The 23,625-nt window shown below is 46.6% G+C and overlaps 2 protein-coding genes across 4 annotated transcripts in view; one reads left to right on the top strand and one right to left on the bottom strand.

Annotated features, from left to right (window-relative positions):
- The first annotated feature begins 337 nt into the window (after positions 1-337).
- On the top strand, positions 338-22,858 carry GCHFR (GTP cyclohydrolase I feedback regulator). Its single transcript, XM_073350343.1, has 4 exons — positions 338-425; positions 3,242-3,714; positions 14,926-15,020; positions 21,929-22,858. Exons 1-4 carry the CDS (start codon positions 338-340, stop codon positions 22,050-22,052), a joined length of 780 nt encoding a protein of 259 aa, XP_073206444.1. The 3' UTR covers positions 22,053-22,858.
- Positions 16,497-23,625, bottom strand: part of DNAJC17 (DnaJ heat shock protein family (Hsp40) member C17) — a 36,318-nt gene continuing 29,189 nt past the window's right edge. For 2 of the 3 annotated variants that reach the window (XM_073348758.1, XM_073348759.1), the window contains one exon: positions 16,497-23,389. In XM_073348758.1, coding sequence (XP_073204859.1) covers positions 23,267-23,389 — 123 coding nt within the window. In that variant the 3' untranslated portion in view covers positions 16,497-23,266. The remainder of the gene's footprint in view (positions 23,390-23,625) is intronic. The other variant, XM_073348757.1, reaches the window with a different exon arrangement.

Here is a 23,625-nt window from a genome sequence, read left to right as displayed (position 1 = left end):
CAGTGTTGAGTTAGAATGGACCTGACAAAGCTTTAGAACAACCAGCAACTGAGCTCTGCAGAATATGCTGGTTTCAGTGGAGAAAGTATCAGTGCCCTGAATTAACACAGCTTTGTAGCTCTATTCTTCGTTCACTGCCAGATGGAAAAATAACATACTCACCTCCCTCTTGTATTCTGTTGTAGTAGTGCACAGTTCACCCCTTAAATCAGAGTTGGGCAAACTATGGCCCGTGGGCCACTTCCATCCTGCGGGACCATTCTGCCCGGCCCCTGAGCTCCCGGACGGGGAGGCTTGCCCCCAGCCCCTCCTGCGCTGTCTCCCCTCCCCCGCAGCCATGCCGCCACGCGAGCAGCATGGTTTGCACCCAAACACCCACCTCCCAAGCTTTCCAACAAGCATGTCTTGCTGCTCTGAGCAGCCTGGTAAGCCGATGGGGGGCAGGAGGTCCCGGGGGGGAGACACGGGACAAGGGGCGGCCAGATGGGGCGGAGGTTTGGGGAGAGGGGCGGTCAGGAGACAGGGAGCAGGGGAGGTTGGGGTCCTGGGGGGGCAGTTAGAGACAGGGGTCCCGGGAGGGGGTGGTCAGGGGACAAGAAGTGTGGGGAGGGATGGGTCAGGGGTCCCAGGGAGCCTGTCAGGGGACAGGGGTGTGGATAGGGGACGGGGCAGTCAGGGGACAAGGAGCAGGGGGGCTTAGATAGGGGGTGGGGGGTCCCAGGAGGGAGTGGTCAGGGGACAAGGAGGAGGGGGTTTGGATGGGGGGAGGGTTCTGAGGGGGCAGTCAGGGAGTGGGAAGTGGGAGGGGGCAGATAGGGGGTGGGGGCCAGGCTGTTTGGGGAGGCACAGCTTTCCCTACCCGGCCCTCCATACCGTTTCGCAACCCCGATGTGGCCCTCGGGCCAAAAAGTTTGCCCACCCCTGCCTTAAATGGTTCTGATTTGATTTAATCCCATTGCCATAGGACATTACAAAGTAATACCTCAGCCAAGGACACAAAAACACTTGCAGAAGCTACAGGGAAGCTAGGCGAAAACTGTTTTTCTCTCAAAACTCTTACAGTTCCCTATCTGAAGGCAGGGGAAACAATAATAAATAGTGAGCAAAGAAAATCAATCTGTTGTCATCCCAAGAAAAATCTGGGTGGGACCATTGGCTCTTGCCATCTCCTGTTTTTCACTCTGTGAGGTTTCACCAGGAAGGATCTCAGAGGGCTGTTTTCTGTCTCCAGTAACCATTTACTTGGAGCCTCTTATAAATCATCTCCTTTATTTTTCTTTAAATGAGCAAATGTTTTTGTGGATTGTTATTAAATAGAGAATCCCCCAAAGTCCGGAAGGCCAAAAACCAGCCTTTAAGACATGTCTCCATTTGGAGCTTGGTGTGATTCCCAGCTCAAGGAGACATACTGGCATTAGCTACATGAGCTAAAAATGTGGCTGCAGCAGCATGAATGCCAGGAGGGGTTAGCCGCCCCAAGTACATACCAATACAAGACCCTAGGCATATTCCTCAGCCATGGCAGCATGAGCGGTGAGATGGGCTAGCTGCCCTATATATGTACCATCCAAGAACGTAGGTACGTACTCTGGGCCACTAGCCCATCCCACTGCTCATGCTGCTGCAGCTATACTCTATTTTTGGTGTGCTAGCTTGATGAACTGGGAATCACACTCCCAGCTCGAACTGTAGACATACCCTGTCTGGAAGGATTAGGGAGAAATTTCCTCTATGGGCAAGTTATTCCATAATTGCTAACTTTCAGGGTTCTTCCCCTTTCCTTTGTAGCCGCTGAGATGCACAAATGTTGGAGATAGACTCTGCACTAGCTGAATCATTGGTCTTATCCAGTATGATAACTCCTGGGTCTGTGTATCAAATTATCTTTTTTATGACATTCTTACTCAGTGGCACCGGGGCCTAATGCAATAGCAAGCACAAGTTCACTTTTAGGGATTTTGCTTACTGGATTTTGATTTCTTCAATCCCTCTTCATTGTCCACACTTAAGACACCATCCTCCTCTTGAACCAACGTCAATGACATTGCAGGACTTATCCAGTAGCCAGTGATGTGGTAGAATGTACAACTTTCCACCATCAGAAAACAGATACATTATTTGTGAGACATGCTTGGCTCACAAATCATGGTTAGATACTCTCTGGAGTAGCCATCAACTGAGCACAAGAGTGGAGGCTAGGAACCCCTGAGCTCTCCTCTTGTCTCTGACTTTGCCTTGTTACACAATCTTGGGCAGTCACATCAATCCTCCACGTCTCAGTCTCTCCCTCTGTAAAATGGGGATATTATTACTTCCCTCCCTCCCTGGGGTGTCGTGAGGATTCATTACTGTTTGTACAAGACTCTGACCATACAAAATGCTACTCTGATATACAATCACTCCGTTGTACCCACAGAATATCTGTATTCTGTTAACATAACTGGTCATCATACCACCGGGGAATACTACAGCCCAAGGGCTATATATTCACACTATTGGCACAGGGGGATGGAATTTGCAATCCTCTGCATCAGTGGGGTCATTCACCCCCAGGAGAGGGCAAAAGTTAGGTTCTACTATCATTGCATCTCCTGAGAGTCCTGCTTATACTCACTCCTTAACCAGCATTACACACTTCTAAGGTTGCACTGGATGCAATATCACCCCACCCCCAGCTTCTTTGCTAGGGAGATTATGATATTCTGTTTTACACCGAGGTGAATATTTTAGCTCCACCTTCTGCTTCCCTTCCTTTTATTTTCCAGAGGATCGTTGCAGTTAAACTCCGCAAAGTCCACTGGGGCTGTTAGCAGGAGGCACCTGAACAACTCCTGAGACTGTCTGGTGTTCAGGTCTGTACCTGCTTTTGAGTCAAGATTTAATTCCTTCTTTAGAAATAGTGTTAGGGCCCACTTTGGAGCAAAGAGAGGGCAGGGTCCTGTTACAGGCCTGTTAATAGTGTGTCTAGAGGTTGATGGGAGGATATCCCTAGGGAGGCAGCCTGGGCAGGCTGACATTTGCACCAAGTACAATGCATTGTTGGATGAGCCTTGTTTTTTTTCTGGTTCCCTTTGGTGGATGCAAATAGAAAGGGGGAAAGTACAATAGATCAAGCCTCCCAAAGCAGGGCCCCTGCCCTCCTCTAGCTACACCAGCTCCCTAACTATCTCTGTATCCAATGCAAGACAGCCCTCCTGGGTTTCAAAACTTTCCATGGACTGACTCCCCAGGACCTCTCTAGCTTGCCAACCACCCAGCCCTCTGCTTGTGGGCCTTGTCCGCAGACGCGTCCAGGCTCCCCCATGCCCTTTGGAGAGCTCCCTCGTGTTCAGTGCCCCAGTTTGGCGGCCACACACTACGCAGCCCTCCTCGCCAACGCCGCTGCGAGGCTCGCTCAGGTGCGGGCAGCGCCTGCTTCCTTTGCAGCCAGGCACTGAGCGCAGCCAGCCCGGGGAGAAGCCCCGGCAGCACGAGGGCAAAGGGAAGGGTCCTGCGCCGCTCCCCCCGCTGCGGTGCGCCCAGTCCCCTCGGGCTATAGGCTGCCCCGGGCGGGGGTGTGGCCGCGGCTGGCCAGGGTGTCACGTGTGGGAGGCTAAGCTGGGGCTGGAGGCAGAGGCAGACTCCGATCGGGAGCGGTGGGCACTGGACTCCACCTTGGGGCCGGGGGTAGCCGGGATCATGCCCTACGTTCTCATCAGCACGCAGATCCGCATGGTGAGTGTGCGCTGCCGGCGCATGGCGGGGGGTGTCCCGCACCCTCTCCCTGCCTGCACCCCTCTCCCACTGGGGCCGCTGTTCCGCCTTCCTAGCGGGCGGGCGAGTGCCTGGCGTAACGGGATCCGGACCGAGCCCTTCCTTCCCCCTGCAGAGGAGCCCAGCCTGCAGCCGTTCTCCCGTCCCCGGCAAGGGCGGGAGCTGGAGATTACTGAGAAATGCAGGCGTAGAGGGGCAGGGCCGGGAACGACTTCCGTGGTTTGAATCATGGCAGCAGGGCGAGTTCTGGCTTCACTCGGGGTTTGTGGCGGCACCAAGCAGATTGCGCGGGGCGCCAGACGCACTCCGGAGCGGATCGTGCCCTCTCTCCTGAGCCCACGCTTGTCCCTGGTGGCAGCTGCTTCTCTTTAATGTTTCTGACACGCTGCCTGGTTTATTTCTAGTGCATGGTTTTGTTTGTCTGCTGCTGGCGGTCGGTATAAAATCCAGGCTTGACGATTTGTTTGTGTTTGAATTTTCAAACAGCTGGATGACACTTGATTTCCCCTCTCTAGGGGTGCGATGTACTGCTGTTCAGCTGTGCAGGTAATTTAGTAGCTTTGCAAACATCTGGGTGACAGCTGATTCCTTCCCCCCAAGTTTAATTCCAGGATGCCATGTATATTACCGTTGCCTAGCTGTACAGAGATTTTAATGCATTTTAAAAATAGGTGGATGGCACCTGAATTGCTCCTGTAGTATTAAGATACTGCTGCCCAGCTTTGGAGGTAACTAGTATTTTTGCAAACAGCTGGATGGCAGCTGATTGCCTTCTCACCCCGCATTCCAGGAGTTCAATGTACAGTACTGTTGTCCAGCTGTGTAGGTACCTTCTCCAAACAGCTGGGTGGCAGCTGACTTTCTACTCTCCACTAGGGATGTGCTGTACTGTTGCCTACTTGTGCAGCTAATATAGTCCTTGACTCTTCTCCTCTTTGCTGTCTTTCCCCTACCCAAGGTAGATCCTGGCACGTGTTACCTGGTTGTGTTTTGACACTTGTACCAGGCTTGATAAATTCCCTCCCCTTTCCCAGGATACATGGTTTACACTTAGAGTCTTGCTCATAGCCAGATAACTATCTCTGGGGCACTGACTGGAACTTGGAGAGGAAAAACCCCAACGGACTGTCCTCTCCCTTTCCTGGGTGTCTCATGTGGGCATCATTCAGGGTATGTCTATGCTAGACTTCTGTACCTCGAGTTAACAGGCAGTCAGTTACAAAAGTCTAGTGTTGGCAAGCCCTTAGGGCTCTGACTGAATAGGAAAAAACATAGTCCATAGCTCAGAGGTAATTTATGGGGGCAAAAGGAAACTAGCTGTTAGAGCCTGAGAGTGTCTGAGAAGGAATTGTCCTGCCATCCAACAAATCAGCACATGTGGCTGCCTTCACCATCGATTTTCACCATTCCCTGCAAATAGTCCTGCCTCCGCTCCTCTGCCTGATGGCCCTACCGAGGGAAATAGGAAGTCTGACCAGGTTACGCATGTTGAACATGCAACAGTACCGTTGAAACCATGTTTAAATACTGTTGCTAGCATAGTACTGTGGAAAGGGATGTTTATCTGACAATTGTGCTCTGGGCACTCCAACTAGTCTATAGCCTGCTTGTCTAATCTAGTCATGTACAGGACAAAAACACTGGTTCACACAGGTCAGGAAACACAGTGATTGCTAATACAGTGTCAGGTGCTGTTTGGATAAAGCCTGAAAAGCAGACAAAAGTTTTGTTTTCTTTATTTTTTAAAGGGGAGACTTGTAAATGTTGACTGAAGTCCAGAATATGAGGATGTGGTTTTTGCAATAAGAAGAACTCGACTGTGAAACAAACAAAGTAACCTGTGGTCAGGAGTTCTGTAAAAAAAAAATAAAAATACAAACTCAGGTAGTGGAAGAACTGCTCCTATTACACACCCTCCTGAAACTGCATGTTTTTTATATACAGCGAGAAAACATGATGGTGTGTAGTGGAATAAAGGCTGTCCTGTTTACTGTAATGGGTTTGGGGGAGATGCTTTAACCCTTCACAGGTTATGTAGATGATCCCAAATAGCCACACACCATCTCGTCTTGTTTATAATTCAGTATAATACTTGCTATTTCCAGTGCTTTTAAAAGTTTTATTGGTACAGATTTTCATATCTCTGTGTCTGCATGGCCAGGTTGCCTTACTTACCACAGATAAGCTTTGGATGGTAGGAAAATGAGTGTGTGTGTGTGTGACATAGTCACAGTATTCATGTCTCCATTTCATAAATCCTCAGAGCTAATTACAAATACTGGCTCCCAGTCCTGCAGTTGGATTGCTGTGGGCAAACTCCTGTCCCCTCTTAGAGTTCCCTTGGAATCAATGGGTCTTTGCATGGCACAGAGATCCACTCCAGTGGATCCAATTGCAGAATTGGGTGCTCTGATGTGTCACTGGAGAGTCTGGGATCTCAGCTCTTCAATGGGATATAGCAAATGTTATAGAGCTTAAAATTGTCATTGGTCCACAAGTGAAACAACAACTGAAATCAGTAGTGGGCTAATGTACATTTTAAAAAAACAATAATAAAAAAAAAATCCCTGCTTTCACCTGGTCCACATTGGCAATGGCCAGAAGGAGAGGGCATGGCTGCCACTGTGCTGGACTTAGCTGCCTCTACTGTCCGGTAATTTCATTGCTAAACCAGTAGTGGGTCAAGGTGCACAGCTTCGGGCTGCTAGTTTGTTTGCTTCTGTAACGGTGCCTTTGCCCACCATTACCTTGAACCCACGTTTCAGGAACAGCAAGTACGTGATGTGTCCCTAAGGTTAGTTCATGGAAATCAATACAAGGTCTCCAGGCTCTGTTCCTTTCTTGTTCACAGACCTTGCTATTTCCTTGGCATAACCCCTCTCTTCTCTGTCACTAAGGCCAGGTCTACACTTAAAACTTGCCAGTACAGTAATATCTATTAGAGAGGTGTGGGTTGTTTTTTATTTTTTACAATACTTGTATATCCTAGTGTAGATGCAGTTATGCTGGCAAACAAGTGCTTTTAGCACTATAGCTTATTCCATTCAGAGCACAGGTATAAGCTATAGCAGCCAAAGCCCTCTTTTGCCAGCTACAAGCTGCATCTATAGTAGGAGGGTATGCCAATATAGCTCTATCAGCAAACCTTTTCTAATGTAGACTTGACCTGAAAACAGCTCCTCCTATGGGCGCCAAGTTTGTATAATTTTTGGCAGTGCCCAGAAAGGGTCCAAGCAGAGCCGTCCCATACATAGGACGGACTGGGGCAATCACCCCAGGCCCTGCGCTTTGGGGGCCCCACGCTTTAGGGGGATGCAGGGTCCAGGGTGCCCTGGGTGGTTAGCAGGGGGCCTGGTGCTGGCAGCAGCGAGTGACCCGGCCACAGCCTGCTCTGCCCCGCCGGCTCCTGGCATTGCTTGGGGGAGGGGGCGGAAGCCAGAAAGAGGCGGGGCTGAACCTTGTGGGAAGGGGTGGGATGGGGGTGGGGAGGAGACGGAATAGGAAGAGGCGGGGGTTTGGGGAGAAGGGGTGGAGTGGGAGCTGGGCAGAGCAGGGACAGGAAGAGGCGGAGCGGAGCTGGCTGGGTCGCTCATTGCTGCCGGCACCAGGCCCATCGCTAACTCCCCAGGCCGCCCTGGACCCTGCATCCTCCTGAAGTGCAGGGCCCCGCAAAGCGTGGGGCCTGGGGTTGTTGCCCTGGTCGGTCCTATGGACGGGGACAGCTCTGAAAATATAAGCCCGAACATTGGTGAAGCCAGGCCCACCTTCCTGAATATTGGTGGAGCATGGGCATCACGGGCCCATATAACTCACCGCCTATGGCTCCTCCCCCTATTGAAGTCAAGGGCAAAATGGAAAAACTGCCATTGACTTCAGTAGGAGCAAGATCAGGCCCTGAGTCTGTACTTCTAGACTGTTTGGGGTTGTTTCATCCCCTCTGGGCACACCCCTGGTTCTCCCCTTCTGAAATTCCATGGAACTTCTGGGCTCCAACATTCATCTCTCTTGTAAAAACAAAATCATCATATTTTCTTGCTCCTTCAACCTTGATGGCTCCAGAGACAACTACTTTCTGCTGCTGCTTTCTATCCACTGCCAGCTCTACCATACAGCCGGCCAGAAATGTAATCGACCTGTGATGAGGAAGAGCAAATATTTCCCGTTTGCCTGGGGCAGTAAAATCCTTTGACACAATGTCAATTTTACCCTCATGCTCTTCTTAACTAAGTTTAAGTAGTTAAAATGAGCTTTTAACTATTGCATTTGGTGCCTATGGTCTAGTGATGGCTGTACTAGGTTCCAGAACATGTGGGAGAGACCCCCTCTTGGATACAACACCTGTCCTTCATGGCCAGTTGTAGCAGTTGATAATGCTCTGTCAAATAGAGGACAAGGAGCCAGAATTATTGGTTTCTCATTCTGTGGCCTCACAGAAGTCACTTAGACACTGTACCTCCATTTCTGTTTCTGTAAAAATAGGGCCAAGGTGGATAAAAATAGATTTTTTTTTGTTGAGACCATAAAAAATTAGATTTTTTTAAAACTTAAACTGGATTTTTTAGCTTTGTTTTTTAAATAATTTTTCTTTTTAAAAATAAACTGGTTTAAAATGAAATCTGAATTTAATAAAAAACTTATGATAATGTCTAAATATTTACGTAAAAGTTAAATATGCTGAATCCATGAGCTTATATCAGAAACCTTGAGTTTCAGACTGTTTTTTAATATAAAGAATCAGGGGAAAACATCCGGCTTTTGAGATCAAGCTTCATAAGTGTGGCACAATAGTTCGTGTACTGTATTAAGGGCTTATTTTGCATAATAAAAATAAATGTCATATGCTGTTTTGTGTGTTTAATTAAATTCCAGTTACCACGCTAATGCAGCATAACACAAATCATAAGCAAAAAGTTAATTATCTAGTAAATAAAAGAAATATATCATTCACCATTTTCAAACATACTAAAAATGTACAATTAATAAATAAGAATCTGAAAATATTAAGCTATATAATTGCTTGTATAAATGTCTGTAGTTATAGTGTACCCTGCAAGGTAGCAAAAAGATGTAACAAATCCAGTGTAAAGGCTCTATTTAGTTATAAATCAACATGTGAGATTTGGAGATTTTTCAGAGCAGGTTAGACAAACACCTGTCAGCAGTGGTCTAGATCAGTGGTTCCCAAACTTGTTCCACCGCTTGTGCAGGGAAAGCCCCTGGCGGGCCGGGCTGGTTTGTTTGCCTGCCGCGTCCTCAGGTTCGGCCAATCGCGGCTCCAGGCCAATGGGAGCTGTTGGAAGCAGTGGCCAGTATGTCCCTCGGCCTGTGCCGCTTCTAGAAGCGCCCTTTGGCCTGGAGCAGCGAACCGCGGCCACTGGGAGCCGCGATTGGCCAAACCTGTGGATGCGGCAGTTAAATAAACCATCCCAGCCCACCAGGGGCTTTCCCTGCACAAGCAGCGGAAGAAGTTTGGGAACCACTGATCTAGATAATACTTGTCCTGCCATGAGTGCAGGGGACTGGACAAGATGACCTCTTGAGGTTCCTTCGAGTACTATGATTCTATGTTTTAGTGGTTATATCAATGAATGAGAATGCACCTTTCTTTAGAAAATAACTGAAGCACAAATGGAAGAGTTTATTAAAATTAGTTATTTAAATCAAGGCTTTCCATTAGATGATTTAAATTGCCTTGATTTAAATCAAACCACCCTGAGTAGGGGTGATAAGTGACTACCTCACACAGGTTGTGAAGATTAAAAAATAAATGGCTGTAAAGCATTCTGAATTCTGTGGCTGGAAGTGCTACAGACAGGCAGAGTATTAGGTGTTTAAGGTGCTTTGTTCTCGAGTCCTCCTTTCCTCACCAAATGCACTCTCCTCCTGGACTGTTGTCCTGTGGGTTGTCTTTAGTTCCTGTTAGCTCTGTAATTTCTATTATGTTGGAGGCCTCTGTTACAAGACTGTTGTCCCCAGACATAGTTAAAACACAGTTCATTCTTACGGTGTAGATGGGAACTAACTGTTTTAACCATAATCAATATAGTCTGGTAACGGCCATGCAAAAGCCCAAAGCCATAGTATAATTCAGGAACAAGGTTAAAACATGGTTTGGTCTCATCCATGTTGTAAGACTGACCCGTGTTCTGATTGTATCCAGGGCTACCATGTTTTAACCTAGCCCCCCGCCTTACACATTACAGTATAATTACGACCTTGGTTTGTGAAGTTCTTTGGGGCAGAGAATGTTCTGTAAAATGACATATTTGTAGCACAATGTAAATGCTCTTTAATACAAGCAGTTGGGATATACATGGCACAATGTAAAGCACCTCTGTCTTCCTACCTCCATCCCATTTGTTTTTCTTCACTTTAAAGAGTACATGCCAATCACTTTACATTTCATTGGCATGTCTCTGTACCTGGTTATTCCCAGACATGGTCACCAGCATCTTCCTCTCATTTCATGAAACCACATTTGTCTGCTAGAGAATTCCTCTGGAAGAAGGATCTTTTTGAAACCCCATCTGCACCTCTCCTTGTTCAGCCAGCAGAGGGCTCTGCTAGAGCAATATGCCTAAGGCTCACACTTCCATTGGGAGAGGAGACAGCTCCTGTGTCCTGTTGGAAGTGCTTAAGTGGGCAAACAACATCAGTAAGCAAACACTGGCTGGCCCTTGTCTCTTGGAGCTCCTGCTAAGGGGCTGTTTAATTATGGTGTAGATGTTCGGGCTCGGGCTGCAGCCTGAGCTCTGGGACCCTCCCACTTCGCAGGGTCCTAGAGTCTGGGCACCAGCCTGAGGCCAAACATCACACTGATGCCCAAACATCACTGCAATTAAATTGCCTGAGCCCTGCGAGTCTGAGTCAGCTGGCACAGGCCAGCCGCGGGTTTTTAATTGCAGTGTAGGCATACCCTGAGTGTCTTCACTACAAACTTTGGTCAACATAAGTTATGTCGGCATAAAGCCTCCGCAGTTAGTATATCGCTTGTGTGCATGCATCCTTGGGTCCTTGTGTCGGTGGTGCGTGTACTCACCAGGAGGGCTTGTATCCCAGTATGCATCCTGCCACTGTCCAGTGCACTGTTTTTTGGGAAGTTTTGGCAATGTGTGGTGGGGCAGAAACAAGTCACGAAGGGGTGACTTGGAACCAGGGGTCAACTTCCCAGCATGCAACTGTCTCCATCCTGTAATGTCATCTATATCCCATAATTTTCATGCCTTTTTAAAAATCCCACGAACCTGCACCATGCTCCTCGCTGTCTGCCATCTCTGACAGAACCATGGTGTCTGCACAGCTCTGCACTATTGTCATACATGTTGCAAGCAGAGGATGCACGATCCCCTGGTATTAGCAGAGCTGCAAGAATAACTGAATCAGCAGGGAACATGATGATTGCCTGATGGTCAGATTGCTGTGGGACATAGCGAGAACCAATTCAAGGTTGTTGGTGGCATTCACAGAGCATCTGCAGATGGGGAAGTGTCTCTTCTTGGCCCGAGAAATGAGCACTGACTGGTGAGATCACACTGTAATGTAGGCTTGGGGTGACAAGCAATGACAACAGAACTTTCGGATGCGCAATTCCACATTCCTGGATCTGTGTTTCGAGCTCGCCCCAGCCCTCCAACTCAGAGACATCAAAATGGGAGCTGCATTGGCACCGGAGAAATGAGTGGTGATCACACTGTGGAAACTTGCAATATTCAATTGCTACCAATCAGTGGGAAATCATTTTCGAATTAAAAAATTCACCGTGGGGGCCACTGTCATGCAAGTGTGCAGGGCCATTAATCATCTCCTGCTATGCAGGATTATGACTCTTGGCAATGTGCAGGACATAGTGGATGGATTTGCAGCTATGGGATCCAGAATTGCAGTAGAGCAATAGACAGTGTACACTTCTCCATTTTGGCATCAGACCACCTTGCCACAGAATACATAAAACAGAAAGAGCTACTTTTCTATGGTTATGCAAGTGTGAGTGGATCACCCAGGGATGCTTCACCAACATCAGTGTTGGCTGGTCAGGAAAGGTGCATGACGCTCCCATCTTTAAGACGACAGGACTGTTCAGAAAGCTACAATCAGGGACTTTCTTTCTGGACTGGTGGATTATTACTATGTTGAAATTCCAATAGTGGTCCTGGGGGACCCAGCCTTCCTCTGGCTCATGAAGCTGTACACCAGCCATCTCGACAGCACTAGGGAAAGATTCAGCTTCCGGCTCAGCAGATGCAGAATGACAGTTGAATAAACTTTTGGTAGATTGAAGGGACGCTGGTGCTTTTTATTCACAAGATTAGATCTCAGTGAAAAAAGCATCCCAATGGCTATAGCTGCCTGCTGCGTCCTGCATAATAATTGTGAAGCAAAGGGGGAAAAGTGGCTGAGGTGGAGCTGGAGCTGCTGTTTACTGTGTCTCACTGTTAAAATGCTCTTTCAAAGCCTCCCTGACCCATAAAGCTCCAAGTTGAGCTCTTCTAATAGCCCTTGTGTCCAGCTGTTCAAACTCAGCAATGTGTGGTGGTGTATTGTGCTCTACCTGGCCTGCTGTTTTGGGGCCCGTTAGGAATTGCGTGGTGCTTGGTGTGCATCTCTGAATATAACTCTCACAATGCATCTAGTAATTTTTTGGTGTTTGCTGTACATTTATGATAATTACACTGTTTGTTACTGAGCCTATGAGTATCAAGTAAGTGGGTGTTAGGCACTCTGCAGCATATATTTTGAACCAATAAAGATGAATTGTTTTCCAAATAATTTTTATTCAGTAACAAAATCAGTGCAAAGAAAAATCTGTGCAATTTAAAAGCAAATACACTGAAAACTTAATAAATTAATGAAACAACACTTAACAAGGGGAAAGAATTGTAATGCCCATGTTACCTACACATACAGTAGCTGTGGCTCTCACAGGTCAGTAGGTGTGAAACTGGTTGTCCTTAATGTTCCCTGGGGTAGAATAGGGACGTGGCCCCCCTGATGCCATGCGGGGGTGTGTAGGGAAGTGCTGCAATGGAGTTCTCCAGGGACTGCAAAAGGAGAGGAGCTTGTGATTGGTGAACCTGTAGGTCCACAAGAGTTTCCAGCATTTTGACTTGCTGCTGGAGAAGCCCCATTATGTCCTGGTGCATCTCCCTCTCCTTTTCCTGCTGGGACTCCTGGGCCTTCCTTCTCCATACCGTCTGCAATGTGTGCAGCTGCAGGCACTGTTATCAGTATAGTCACGATGAACAGTAAAAGTTAGGTTCAGAACTCCCTTCTTTTGCTCCCCTAAAGTTTTAAACAAGACATGCTTGCTGACATTTCTGCTTTGGAATGCTTGTGCACGGTGCTACTCACAGCGGCAGCGATATTGAATATGGCTTGCTAGAAGTGAGGGAAATGAGGAGGCAATTGCTTGGTTGCATGAAACTATGAGTGTAGGCCAAGAGCACTGAATACTGGTACCATTTCCCACAGGCGGTGATGATTTAGCTGAGATCTCACTCCTGAGGGTAACAAAGTCACAGAGAGCACAGATACTGCTGATGTCCCGAAGCTATCCAGGCCCACATGCCGCTAGCCTGCATGCTGCAATGGTGCCTGCCAAAGTTAGCACTGACTGGTGTGAGAAAGTGTCCTACAGCAGAGGGAGTAATAAGGTTGCCATCTCTGGAAACCTTTGGCAGAGGGTTGCAGAGTACCTCCATGGAAGTTCCATTGAGATCTCTCAGAGGATTCAAGGGACATAAGCAAGGAACATTACAGGGGAATGACAAACAGATAACTCTCCCTCTGTTGTACCTATACCTCTTCTAGTGTGAGTAAATTAATTAGCAGTTGTTAGTTGTGTCCTGTTAAATTGAGGTGCCATCAGTACATCATTGTGATGGGAAATACAGTTACACTTACCCAAAATTCCTTCCCCTGCATTGGGCTCGCCGATGATCAACTGCCAGGATTGACTGGGCTGCAGTGGAGTCTCAAACAGGTGCTGGATCATGGCATAGCTGGACCCTCCGGTCGCATGTCCCCCATCCTCCTCCACCTTCTACTCGTCCTTGCTGGTCATGCCAGGGACTGTGACTTGGGCTCCTCAGAGGTTTTCATGGTCGTTTGTGGGGTGGTGGTGGGGTCTTCACCAAGCATGGCATGCAGCCTTTGTAAAAGCGGCAGGTCTGAGGCTCTCCACTGGATCGACTGCTGGCCTTCCGATACGCCTGCCACAGTTCCTTCGCTTTCCCACAGTACTGGTGCCGGTCCCTGCTGTACCCTTCTGCATCTCCCATGCAATCTGCTCGTAGACATCCACATTTCTACAGCTGATCCATAGCTGTGCTTGCACACAAAAGCTCTTCTTCCCACAGGCCTCAGAGGTCCAATACCTCCTGTTTACACCAAGCTGGAGCGTGTAGCTGGCATTGGTCAGTTGGGTGGTTGCACAGAACAATGGAGAGCAAATAGAGGTGTGCTCACCAACCAGGACAATCAGGAAAAGGCATTTCAAAAATTGGAAGGGCTTTAAGCTGGGGCTTCTGGTCTCTGTGACCCCTAGGGCAGTGGATTTCACAATTATGACTACAGCAGTCAGTGTCGGGCATTCTGCGACAGCTGCTGGAGGACTTTTAAGGTCGACATAGTAATGCAATGTCTTCACTCGCAGTGTGTTGATCTCAGTACATCAACCATGGCTCAATGCCACTCGGGGAACTGATGTTGCTGTGTCACTATAATGGGACACTTACATTGGTGGGAGACAAATTTAAGCGTAGACACATGCATTATTAGGTCAACACAAGGTGGCTTAAATTGACCGAACTTTGTAGTGTAGACCAGGATTTAGAGAACAAAGAGGTTTCCAATAAACATGATCTCTCCTGCCCACCTACAACAGATTCTCCTCTCCATCTCCTTCCCAGTAGTTCTCCTTCCTAGATGTGCTGCTTGCAATCCTGGTAGCAGGAGTGTAACTTGGCAAACAAGTGCAAGAAATAACCTTCCCCACAAAGTCTCACATTTCTCGTGGATGTGGGTGGGGAACATACCCTACCTCACATGGCAAGGGTTTGCTCTTTGGGCTTTTTGTCTCTTCTCTGTTTAAGCTGTCCCTTGAATGGTGGGATGAAGAAATGCATGGACTATGGTATTTTTTCTCATCTGCTGAATTTTAATTTCCTTCTGCAGGAAGTTGGACCCACAATGGTTGGAGATGAACATTCTGATCAACATCTGATGGACTACCTGGGTGCCATTAAGAGGAACATGCTGGGGAACCATTTGTAAGTATTTCTGTGCTACTTCTCTCTCCGCTTCCCTCTCCTCACCATCCCCAATCCTTTGTCAGGTACCCCTCCCTCAACCTAGCAGAGGCAGTTTTCTTTTCTCACTCTTGAAGTTTCTCATTGAAGAGAGAAGGTGGGTGAGGTCATATCTTTTATTGGACCATCTTCTCTTGGTGAGAGAGACAAGCTTTTGAGCTTACACAGAGCTCCTCTTCAGGTCTGGGAAAAGTATTTAGAGTGTTACAGCTAAATGCAAAGTGGCACAGATTGTTTAGCATAAATAAACACATATTTCTAGGGACCTTTCAAGGTGAAGTGGCCCATTAATGCCCTTCCAGTCTGTCTCATTAAGACAGATGTAGTAGTGTACTGTAATGAAACTACAAAAAGAAAAGGAGGACTTGTGGCACCTTAGAGACTAACAAATTTATTTGAGCATAAGCTTTCATGAGCTACAGCTTATGCTCAAATAAATTTGTTAGTCTCTGAGGTGCCACAAGTACTCCTTTTCTTTTTGCGAATACAGACTAACAGGGCTGCTACTCTGAAACCTGTAATGAAACTAGTGTTTCTGTCAATGAGGCTGCTACCCTGAAGCCTATCTCTCAACAAACATTGCAGTGGATCCAGAGAACATCCCTTTATGTCCAGTTTTTTCTTCAAAAGAACAAGGTCATCAGCATGAATCCCCGTTAATAGACTTTATCCGTAATGGGCTTGCTTTGCAAAGATTTCCAGATAATTTGACCTACTCTTTACAGATGGAGAAATTGAGGCACATAGGGTTAAGTGTCAGGTATTTTTAATGTATTTAGGTGCTTGACTCCCACTAAAATCACTGGGATTTAGGGTCAGATTTTTAAAGGTGTTTAGGCACCTAAGTGATTTACCAAAGGCCACCTAGCAAATTAGCAGCAGAGTTAGGATTAGAACTTGGGAACTCTTTTTCGCTGTTAGCCCTGTATAAAGTTTGCACTGCCTCTTAGTTTCCTGTTTAAAACAAACAACAAAAACAATATTTATATGAGAGGGGCAAGGTAGTGATGTAATATCTTTTATTGGACCAATGTCTTTTGGTGGAAAGGGCCCACACCTGAAGAAGAGCTCTGTGAAGCTCAGAAGCTTGTCCCTTCCACCAACAGACACTGCTCCAATAAAAGATATTACCTCACCCACTTTGTCTTTCTAATATCCTGGGACCAACACGGCTGCAAATAATATTTGTATTGCGTTTTTCATCTGCCAGTCTCAAAGATCAGCAAGGCTATGTCTATGCTGCATTAAAACACCTGCAGCTGACCCATGTCAACTGACTCGGGCTGCTGGGCTATAAAACTGCAGTGTAGAAATTTGGGCTTGGGCTGGAGACTGGGCTCTGGGACCCCACAATGGGGGAGGGTCTCAGAGCTTGGCTCTACCCCGTGCCTGAATATCTGAACTGCGGTTTTACAGCTCTGCTGCCTGAGCCCTGCAAGCTCAAGTCAGCTGACACAGGTCAGCCGTAAGTGTTTTATTGCAGCGTAGACGTAGCCATAGTGTCTCTATCCCCAGGATGTAAGCGGTAGAAATTGAGGCACAGAGGAGTGAAGTGACTTGCCTAGGATGATGCAGCAGCAAGTCACTGTCTACAGTACTATTATATCTCATTGCCAGGAAGCATTTCTTAATGCTAAGCTTACATCTTTCCTTTTTCTGTAGGGATGTTTCCATTTTACCACCCTAATGTCCTTGCTGTTTACGGTCTCCAAATATCTGTAGGCGCTTATCATGGTGCACACCTTTCTTCTCCTAGCTCAACCAAGCTCGGCATAGTTCGCTTTTTAATCTTTCCTCATGATTCAGTCCTTTATCCAGCCTTCTAATCATTTTGTTGCTGTTATCTGAACTCCTGCCAGTCATTAATATTTCTGGTACTCAGGTGCCCAGAACTGAACACAATAATCCAGGTAGTTTCGCCAGAGCTGCATTGAGAATGACTCACTTCCTGGCTCCCTGATTTGGTTCCTGGTCTGTTTCGCTGCTAGAGTCCATTGCAAGCTGACACCCTGTTTAGCCACTCTCTGCTGTTGTCCAGATGTCCGTTTTGAGTGCCTGAACCAGTGCCCATTGAAATCAATAGGAGCCTTTCCATTGACTTCAGTGGGCAGTGAGTTTCTAATTTCCCCCCAGACATATTAGTTTGTTTCCAACTGGAGTTTTTAATGGTGTTTTCTGTCCATAGTTCTAGTTTCTCTAGGTCCCTGCTTATTATTTTGCTGCTTGCATTGATTTTGACACCACCTTCCACTTTAGTATAACTTATAAGTGTTACTGACGTTGTTTGCATCCAAAGTCCATTCTTACTTGATCTGCTTATTTCTCTTTGACAAAAATCATTAAAACAGTGGAGGAGAAGCTATTAGATTTCTCTGCTGACTGGAGTCCACCTCCATCTTTGAGTGGAGGAGGAGAAAAAAACCCAGCAGCATTAATTACACAGAAGGCGCCTACTCATTTCCCCCTGTATCCTGAAACTTTAGTGAAACTAAAAACTTTGCAAATCTCCTTCCTCACTCATCATCCTTGCAAATGGAGGCCTAAGTTATCTACCCCTACAGGTTTCAGGTTTCATGCATCCGATGAAGTGAGCTGTAGCTCTCGAAAGCTCATGCTCAAATAAATTGGTTAGTCTCTAAGGTGCCACAAGTACTCCTTTTCTTTCTACCCCTACAGAACTTAAATTCTCAGTTGGGGAAGAAAAAGTTCTAGTCCTTGTGATTGAAGAGACCCTTCCAAACATAAACCAATGCAGTGCTGTCTTCCTGCATTTGAAGACACAGTTCTAGTACCTCTTCTGCCCCATAGTTTAGCCTAATTAATGGCAACAGAGTGGAATTTACAAGTCTCTAATCAGTTTCATGCTGCTATTCAAAACCACTGGGTGGCAATGAAATTGTCAAGAAATTCAGTTTTTCGAGCTGCTGCCACAGGGCTACAAAAAGGGGCAGGCAATAGAGTAATGCAGGGGGGGAGAGGACCCCAGAAAAAAGGAGGCCTATGGTAAAGCAGTGGATGCATCCCTACGTCACTGCTGCAGTCACCACCAGGTTTGGTTTGGTTTTGTTTGTTTTTAAAGGAGGAATAACACCAAAAATATCCTTGTCACTCCCAGTAGCGGGTGGGTGGGCGGGGAGAGGGAGGGTGAGACGGGGATGGGACGTGGATGGGGTTCAAATTTGTAAGACACCTACCAGTCAGAAGCAGTTGCAAAAACAAATCATGACAGAGGTACAGCATCTGATAGCAATCCCAGAATCTATTCCTGTCCCGCAGTAGTGGGGCTGGGCTTCCCACCAGGGAGTTGGCCCCAGGACCCACCTCCCACCCTGCATATTTTGTATCTGCTTCAGGCTCGTAGGTGTCTTGTAAATAGTGCAAGCTAATTATCACCCCACCCATTTGCTAGGATGGCATGCGTACAGGATAGTTCTTGGTGGCCACAGCGAAGAGCAGCAGCTCCGTGCTGCCTTTCCCACTGCTGGGGTTGAGCAAGAGGAGACGGGAAGTATGAAGAAAATAACCCCCTTGGAATGCAGCAGCTCACTCCCGCTGAGGACAGTTGCTGCATTCCAAGGGCATTAGCCCAGCAGAACCTGTTTAGAATGACATGAAACTTTACTATAGGAAGAGCAAAGCTTAACTCCAAGCATCTCCAGGATTTTCTGTCTACCTCTTTGTAAATAAAGCTTCACAATGGGTAGATTTCACTGTGTTCTGGATCCACAGTAGTGATTCCATAATTAAGTTGTATAACCAGCATTTGATTATAAGCCTGAAGCTCACTCACAAACCAATGCATGTAGGTCTGAGTTTGCAGAGAGCCTGAAATAAAAGCTCTAAGGGAAGTGAATGGTGCCCGAATTCATGTTAACTCAGGTGCCTAATCATAACACTAAAATTAACGATTTCACTGCCTGTAAGAAAGACGGATGATCACATTGTGTAGAGCTGCACAATTTACTGAGAGTGGCATTTCATTTTAGAACCACCACCTTTTCCCACCCACAGTCTGACCTGTGGAGTGGAGCCGAGAGGAGATCTGAGCCCTAGTAAGGGGAGAGCTTGTACTGCATTGCCAGCAGGGCATCTAAGCCACCTCCCCACCCAGGGCGGGTCTGGTTGTCTTTGGGGTAGGTGTAGGGCCAGACAGCTTTCCTCCTTGTGACGGCTGTTCTGCTGGAGGCGGGCTGCAGACTCAAGCAGGTGTCACTGCATCAGTTACAGGTGGGTCACACGTCCAGGCGGGTCACACGTCCAGGCTTTTCCTGTAACTATGAAGGATAGTACCTTTTTTTTTTCTTCCCCAAATAAATAAATGAAAGCTTAGAATTTGCCTACACCACAGGGCTGGGAGGCTGAGTCCAAAGCATGTGTCTGTTGTGCCTATTTCTTAATCTAGCCCTGCTCCAGGGTGTATCCAAATCCCAAACGAGCATGTGTGATCCTATTTTGAAGGTCTGCACAGGCTCCTGGGAGTTTCATTTGGTGTCCCCAGCAGGCTGAGCTTGGAAAAGCACCGTAACTCTTTTTTTCCAGCTCGAGCCTTCAGATCATTTAGGTTAGACTCTCCCAATTTGGCACATTCATGCAATAGTTGCAGTACCTGTCACTATTGTTTTGGAAGGCTTCATGGTTAATGTGAATTATTCAGGATGCATCTGAGGTTACCGTAATTTGGTAAGCTCAGAGTTTAAGCTCTGCATGATGTCTGCTGAAGTTATAGTTCTCTCTGCTGGTTTTTAGGTGGAAGGGAGGAATTTGTAAATTCTGACAGCCAAGCCACACAGTTTCAGACAGGCTACAAACACTGATGACTATAATCCTTAAGTGAAATAGGATGCTCTTTTGTCTGATCAACGAAGGGTCTTGGGACTAAGGCACAGGGCAAGGAATCCAACCGGGGTTCTGATCATGGCTCACCACCAACTTGCTCAAGTACAAAACTTCCCTGCCTCAGTTCCTTCACCTGCATAATGGAACTTACCTCAACATGTAAGCCTAAATTGACACTTAAAAAGCATGTTGAAAGCCTCTTATGGGAAGTATTAAGTTCAAAAGCAGTTGTAATACATATCTTTATATCACACCTATAATTATAATGAAGTGTAGTGTGTCAGAAGAAATAAAATAGAAGTCTTCAGCAAGCTCTCACATCTCAGCATTATTATACTTTAAAAATACCCCCCCCACATTTTAGTAATAATTTACAACCTCAACTTTAGCAACTTTGGGAATTTCTTTGGGGTTTTTTAGTGTCTGGAAGTCAGGAAATTTATAATTAAGATTCCACAAACAGCTTTAACGCTGATCCCATAGCTCCAATCATTATCAGCATATCTGTTGGTATGGTCCTATCCTGGCAGATAACTAGGTAGCTTTTCCAATCAGTTTTTATATGCATTACATCCAAAAAACTAGAGTAAAAGATCATTATTAAGGATGCAAAGTCAAGTACTTATTTTAGGAAATGCCAGAATTAGGGTTGTCTGTCCAACCTTTATTAAGCCCCTTGTGCATATACATTATGGTACAGTCTAATTACAGTATCATACTCTTCTCCCCCTCCCCCCAAATAATAGCTACCTCATTCAGTGCACACAGTTTGGATGAACAAGCCAGTCCCCACTGGTCCCTTGTCCAGTCTGTCTCCCCATACATCCCTTCTCATTCCCAGTCTCCACCCCACAGGCTCCTTATCCCAACCTACTCCTGTTGTCGCCCTCCCCATTCTGGCCATTGTCCCCTCTGCATTTGAGTCAGGCTTCTTTCACCTCCATGCAGCCTGATTGCCAGCAAGGGGGAGCACTGAGAGCACAGTCTCCTTGCTACTGTTACCATGACCAACCTGGAGAATCAATTGCAAGGACAGTCCTGCTCTGCGTGGAGCATGCTCAGGGCAGACAATCTTCAGAGAATTTAGCTGCAAAACTCTAGTATGTCTACTGAGCCAGTGTGAACTCAAGATTTTTCATAGGCTCATAACTTGGTCAAAGTTGGGAATCTTCGTGAGAACAGAAAAAGGCTCCCCCTGACAAATTTCAAGCCCAGGTTGCAAACCACAGGGGCACCAGAGCGTCTCACGTAAACTAAGAATTTTTTTTAACATGAGCAAACAAACAGTGTATATTTCTCATCGCCGCCTTAGGAATGTCTGAATACTTTTTGCGAAAACTTTCCAATGCAATTCAGCCTGAGGCAGACACCCAGCATAGAAAGCTTCAGCCTGAATGGTCAAAGTTATGAGCAACTGAAAATAGGCTCACAGAATGGGAAAGGGCAGGCAACCTTAACTACCAGTTCTGCCTAGAATGTATTCACCTTCTAACAGGGCTCTTCTCTCCTTGTGGCAGTGTGGCTATGAGTGTTTCTGCACACTGGCTGCCTAAGAAACTTGATTTTGAAGCCTTCAACCAATACCTATTTCAGGTCTCAAGTCCCCTGCAGCAGACCTTCAAAGAGAAATAAAATGCTGCTTCCTCTCTCAGATCAGTAAAGGGATTCTCCTCATTTTGGTGAGGCCCCAACAGTGCACAGGTGGGAGTTGGTTCAACAGCGCAATCTTCTAAAAGGCTGAGGCACCCAATCAGACTGGTTTTGGACAATTACACTCCAATTTTAGGTGGCTCTTTAATGCTGGGCAAATTTGCTTCACAGAGTTTGAAACCTGTGGTGGTTAGTCTCAGTGTAGTATAACAGGACATTGCACATTTGGTGGGCTCTATTCCAGAGTGGCGACAGCAGTGTCTTGCACAGGATTAACTTGATTTTTTGCTGGAGACACAAAGTCTGTTTAGCAAGGGAAGCTGTTCCTCTTCCATCCATTGTGACCTTCCCATCTTGTTTCCTTTCTTCTTTTTTGGCTGCAGCTGGGAGTACTACGTGAATGATGCACCCCGTATTGTGTTGGACAAGCTGGAGAAATATGGCTACCGAGTGGTCAGCATGACAGGGGTGGGCCAGACCCTGGTTTGGTGCCTCCACAAGGAGTAGCATGGAAGACTGTAGTGTTCCACTTGCACAGGACACTGCTGTGGATCATCTAGCACAGGACTGGCATTGAGCTTCCCCATTAATTAATTCTTTTTTGTCCCAGTTTCCAGGCATGCTCAAGGGAAGTGCTGTATAGTCAAAACTTCACATAATGGAAAACTACCATCAATGCCCTTAGATGAGCTCTAAGGGGAAGGAGATGTGCCCACTCAATTCTAAGGGTAAATCATGCATGAATCCTTTGGAGATTGGAGGGCTCCTCCTAAGTATTGTCTGAGTGGCAGTCTGGGAAATGCCAGCACTTCAAGTGTTAATCTTGCCCATTCAGTACGTATTTGAGTGAGGTCAAACACTAGCCTGGTCTTGCCCCTGGAGAAGTTAAGCATTGATCTTCTCGCTCATGAGGCCACCATTTCAATATAGCCCCTGCTCAGTCCTCAGAGTAGGTCAAGCATAGACTACTTGTTGCAATCTCCCTGGAACAGTAAGAACAGGAGGCCAGACACTGACCCGGTCCTTGCTATTTGAACAAGCTCCCCTTAGCATTGAGAACAGTTTGAACATTGACTCTCAAGTGGGATTATGGTTGGCGTGGGCAGACATTGTCCTGGTCAGCCCTGAGACTGCCATTCCAGTGTAACACATGGTCTTTGAAATATCTTTAGAGAAGTACATCACTGGAGAAAGGTCCTGTGACTATTTCAGGTATTGGTTGTGTAATCTCACAAACTGCATATAATTCCTGGATTGATTTGTACTGATCAATTCCTACTGTAGCCAATGAAGTAATAAAGAATTAATATAAAGAGACTGTGTGATTTTCTTCCATGGGCTACTTTCAGCAGTCAGATGTGTGTGACTGGAGAAGCTATATGAAAAACTTCTGCTCCTATGTAAAAAATTCAAGACCTAATCCTGGCAGATGTTGAGCAGCTACAACTTTTAAATCTGTGGGAGCTGCATTTTGTTAGCACCTCTCAGAAAAAGGTCCTCAGTTACAGGGCAGCTACTGTTTTAAAGTCTAGATTAGGTGACAGCCATCTCCCCCTTTCATCAAAGGACTGTGTGGATGCTGAGTGTTAACTGTCCACTTTCCAATAAAGTATTCCCACAAGGTTGTAAAAAAAAAAAAAAAAGAAAAAAGTTTATTGACTTAATTTAAGAAAACAAGTTTTTAGCTGAAGGATAGGGGAGAGAATATGTATTCCACCATGCTATGTATGTGACTCTTCCTCGTCTTCCCGTTTGAGCTGCTCAATCAGCTGCTGTCGCTCAGCTGCTTGGCGCATTCGCATCATAACCAAGCTTTCATAATCCCGCTCCGAGACCACGGAATCCTAGGGAACAAATGACAGAACTGAATTTGTAAAGAACAGCCTACACCACAGTTTCCAAACTCCCAGAAATCTCCACTTGCACTGTGTACAAACACATCACAGTGGCAGTAAAGATGGGTGCTGCACCTGGCAGGTCAGCAGGTTAGAGATACCCAGCTGGTCAGGTTAGCAATGACATTTGTTACTATGTGATAGCTGTTTGGCCTACATAAAGTAGACACTTGTCTGTAGGCTAT

Source organism: Lepidochelys kempii, chromosome 6 (genome assembly GCF_965140265.1).
Source record: "Lepidochelys kempii isolate rLepKem1 chromosome 6, rLepKem1.hap2, whole genome shotgun sequence".
Taxonomy (NCBI): domain Eukaryota; kingdom Metazoa; phylum Chordata; order Testudines; family Cheloniidae; genus Lepidochelys; species Lepidochelys kempii.
Note: the sequence above shows the minus strand (reverse complement) of the source record. Positions and strands in the feature narration are given on the sequence as shown.

Bases quoted from the DNA above. Each gene is read 5' to 3' on its own strand.
- GCHFR (XM_073350343.1), top strand. From the start codon at position 338: ATGCCGCCACGCGAGCAGCATGGTTTGCACCCAAACACCCACCTCCCA. The intron at 3,715-14,925 runs GTGAGTGTGCGC...TTCCTTCTGCAG, and splicing joins TCAGCACGCAGATCCGCATG to GAAGTTGGACCCACAATGGT. The intron at 15,021-21,928 runs GTAAGTATTTCT...TTTTGGCTGCAG, and splicing joins AACATGCTGGGGAACCATTT to CTGGGAGTACTACGTGAATG.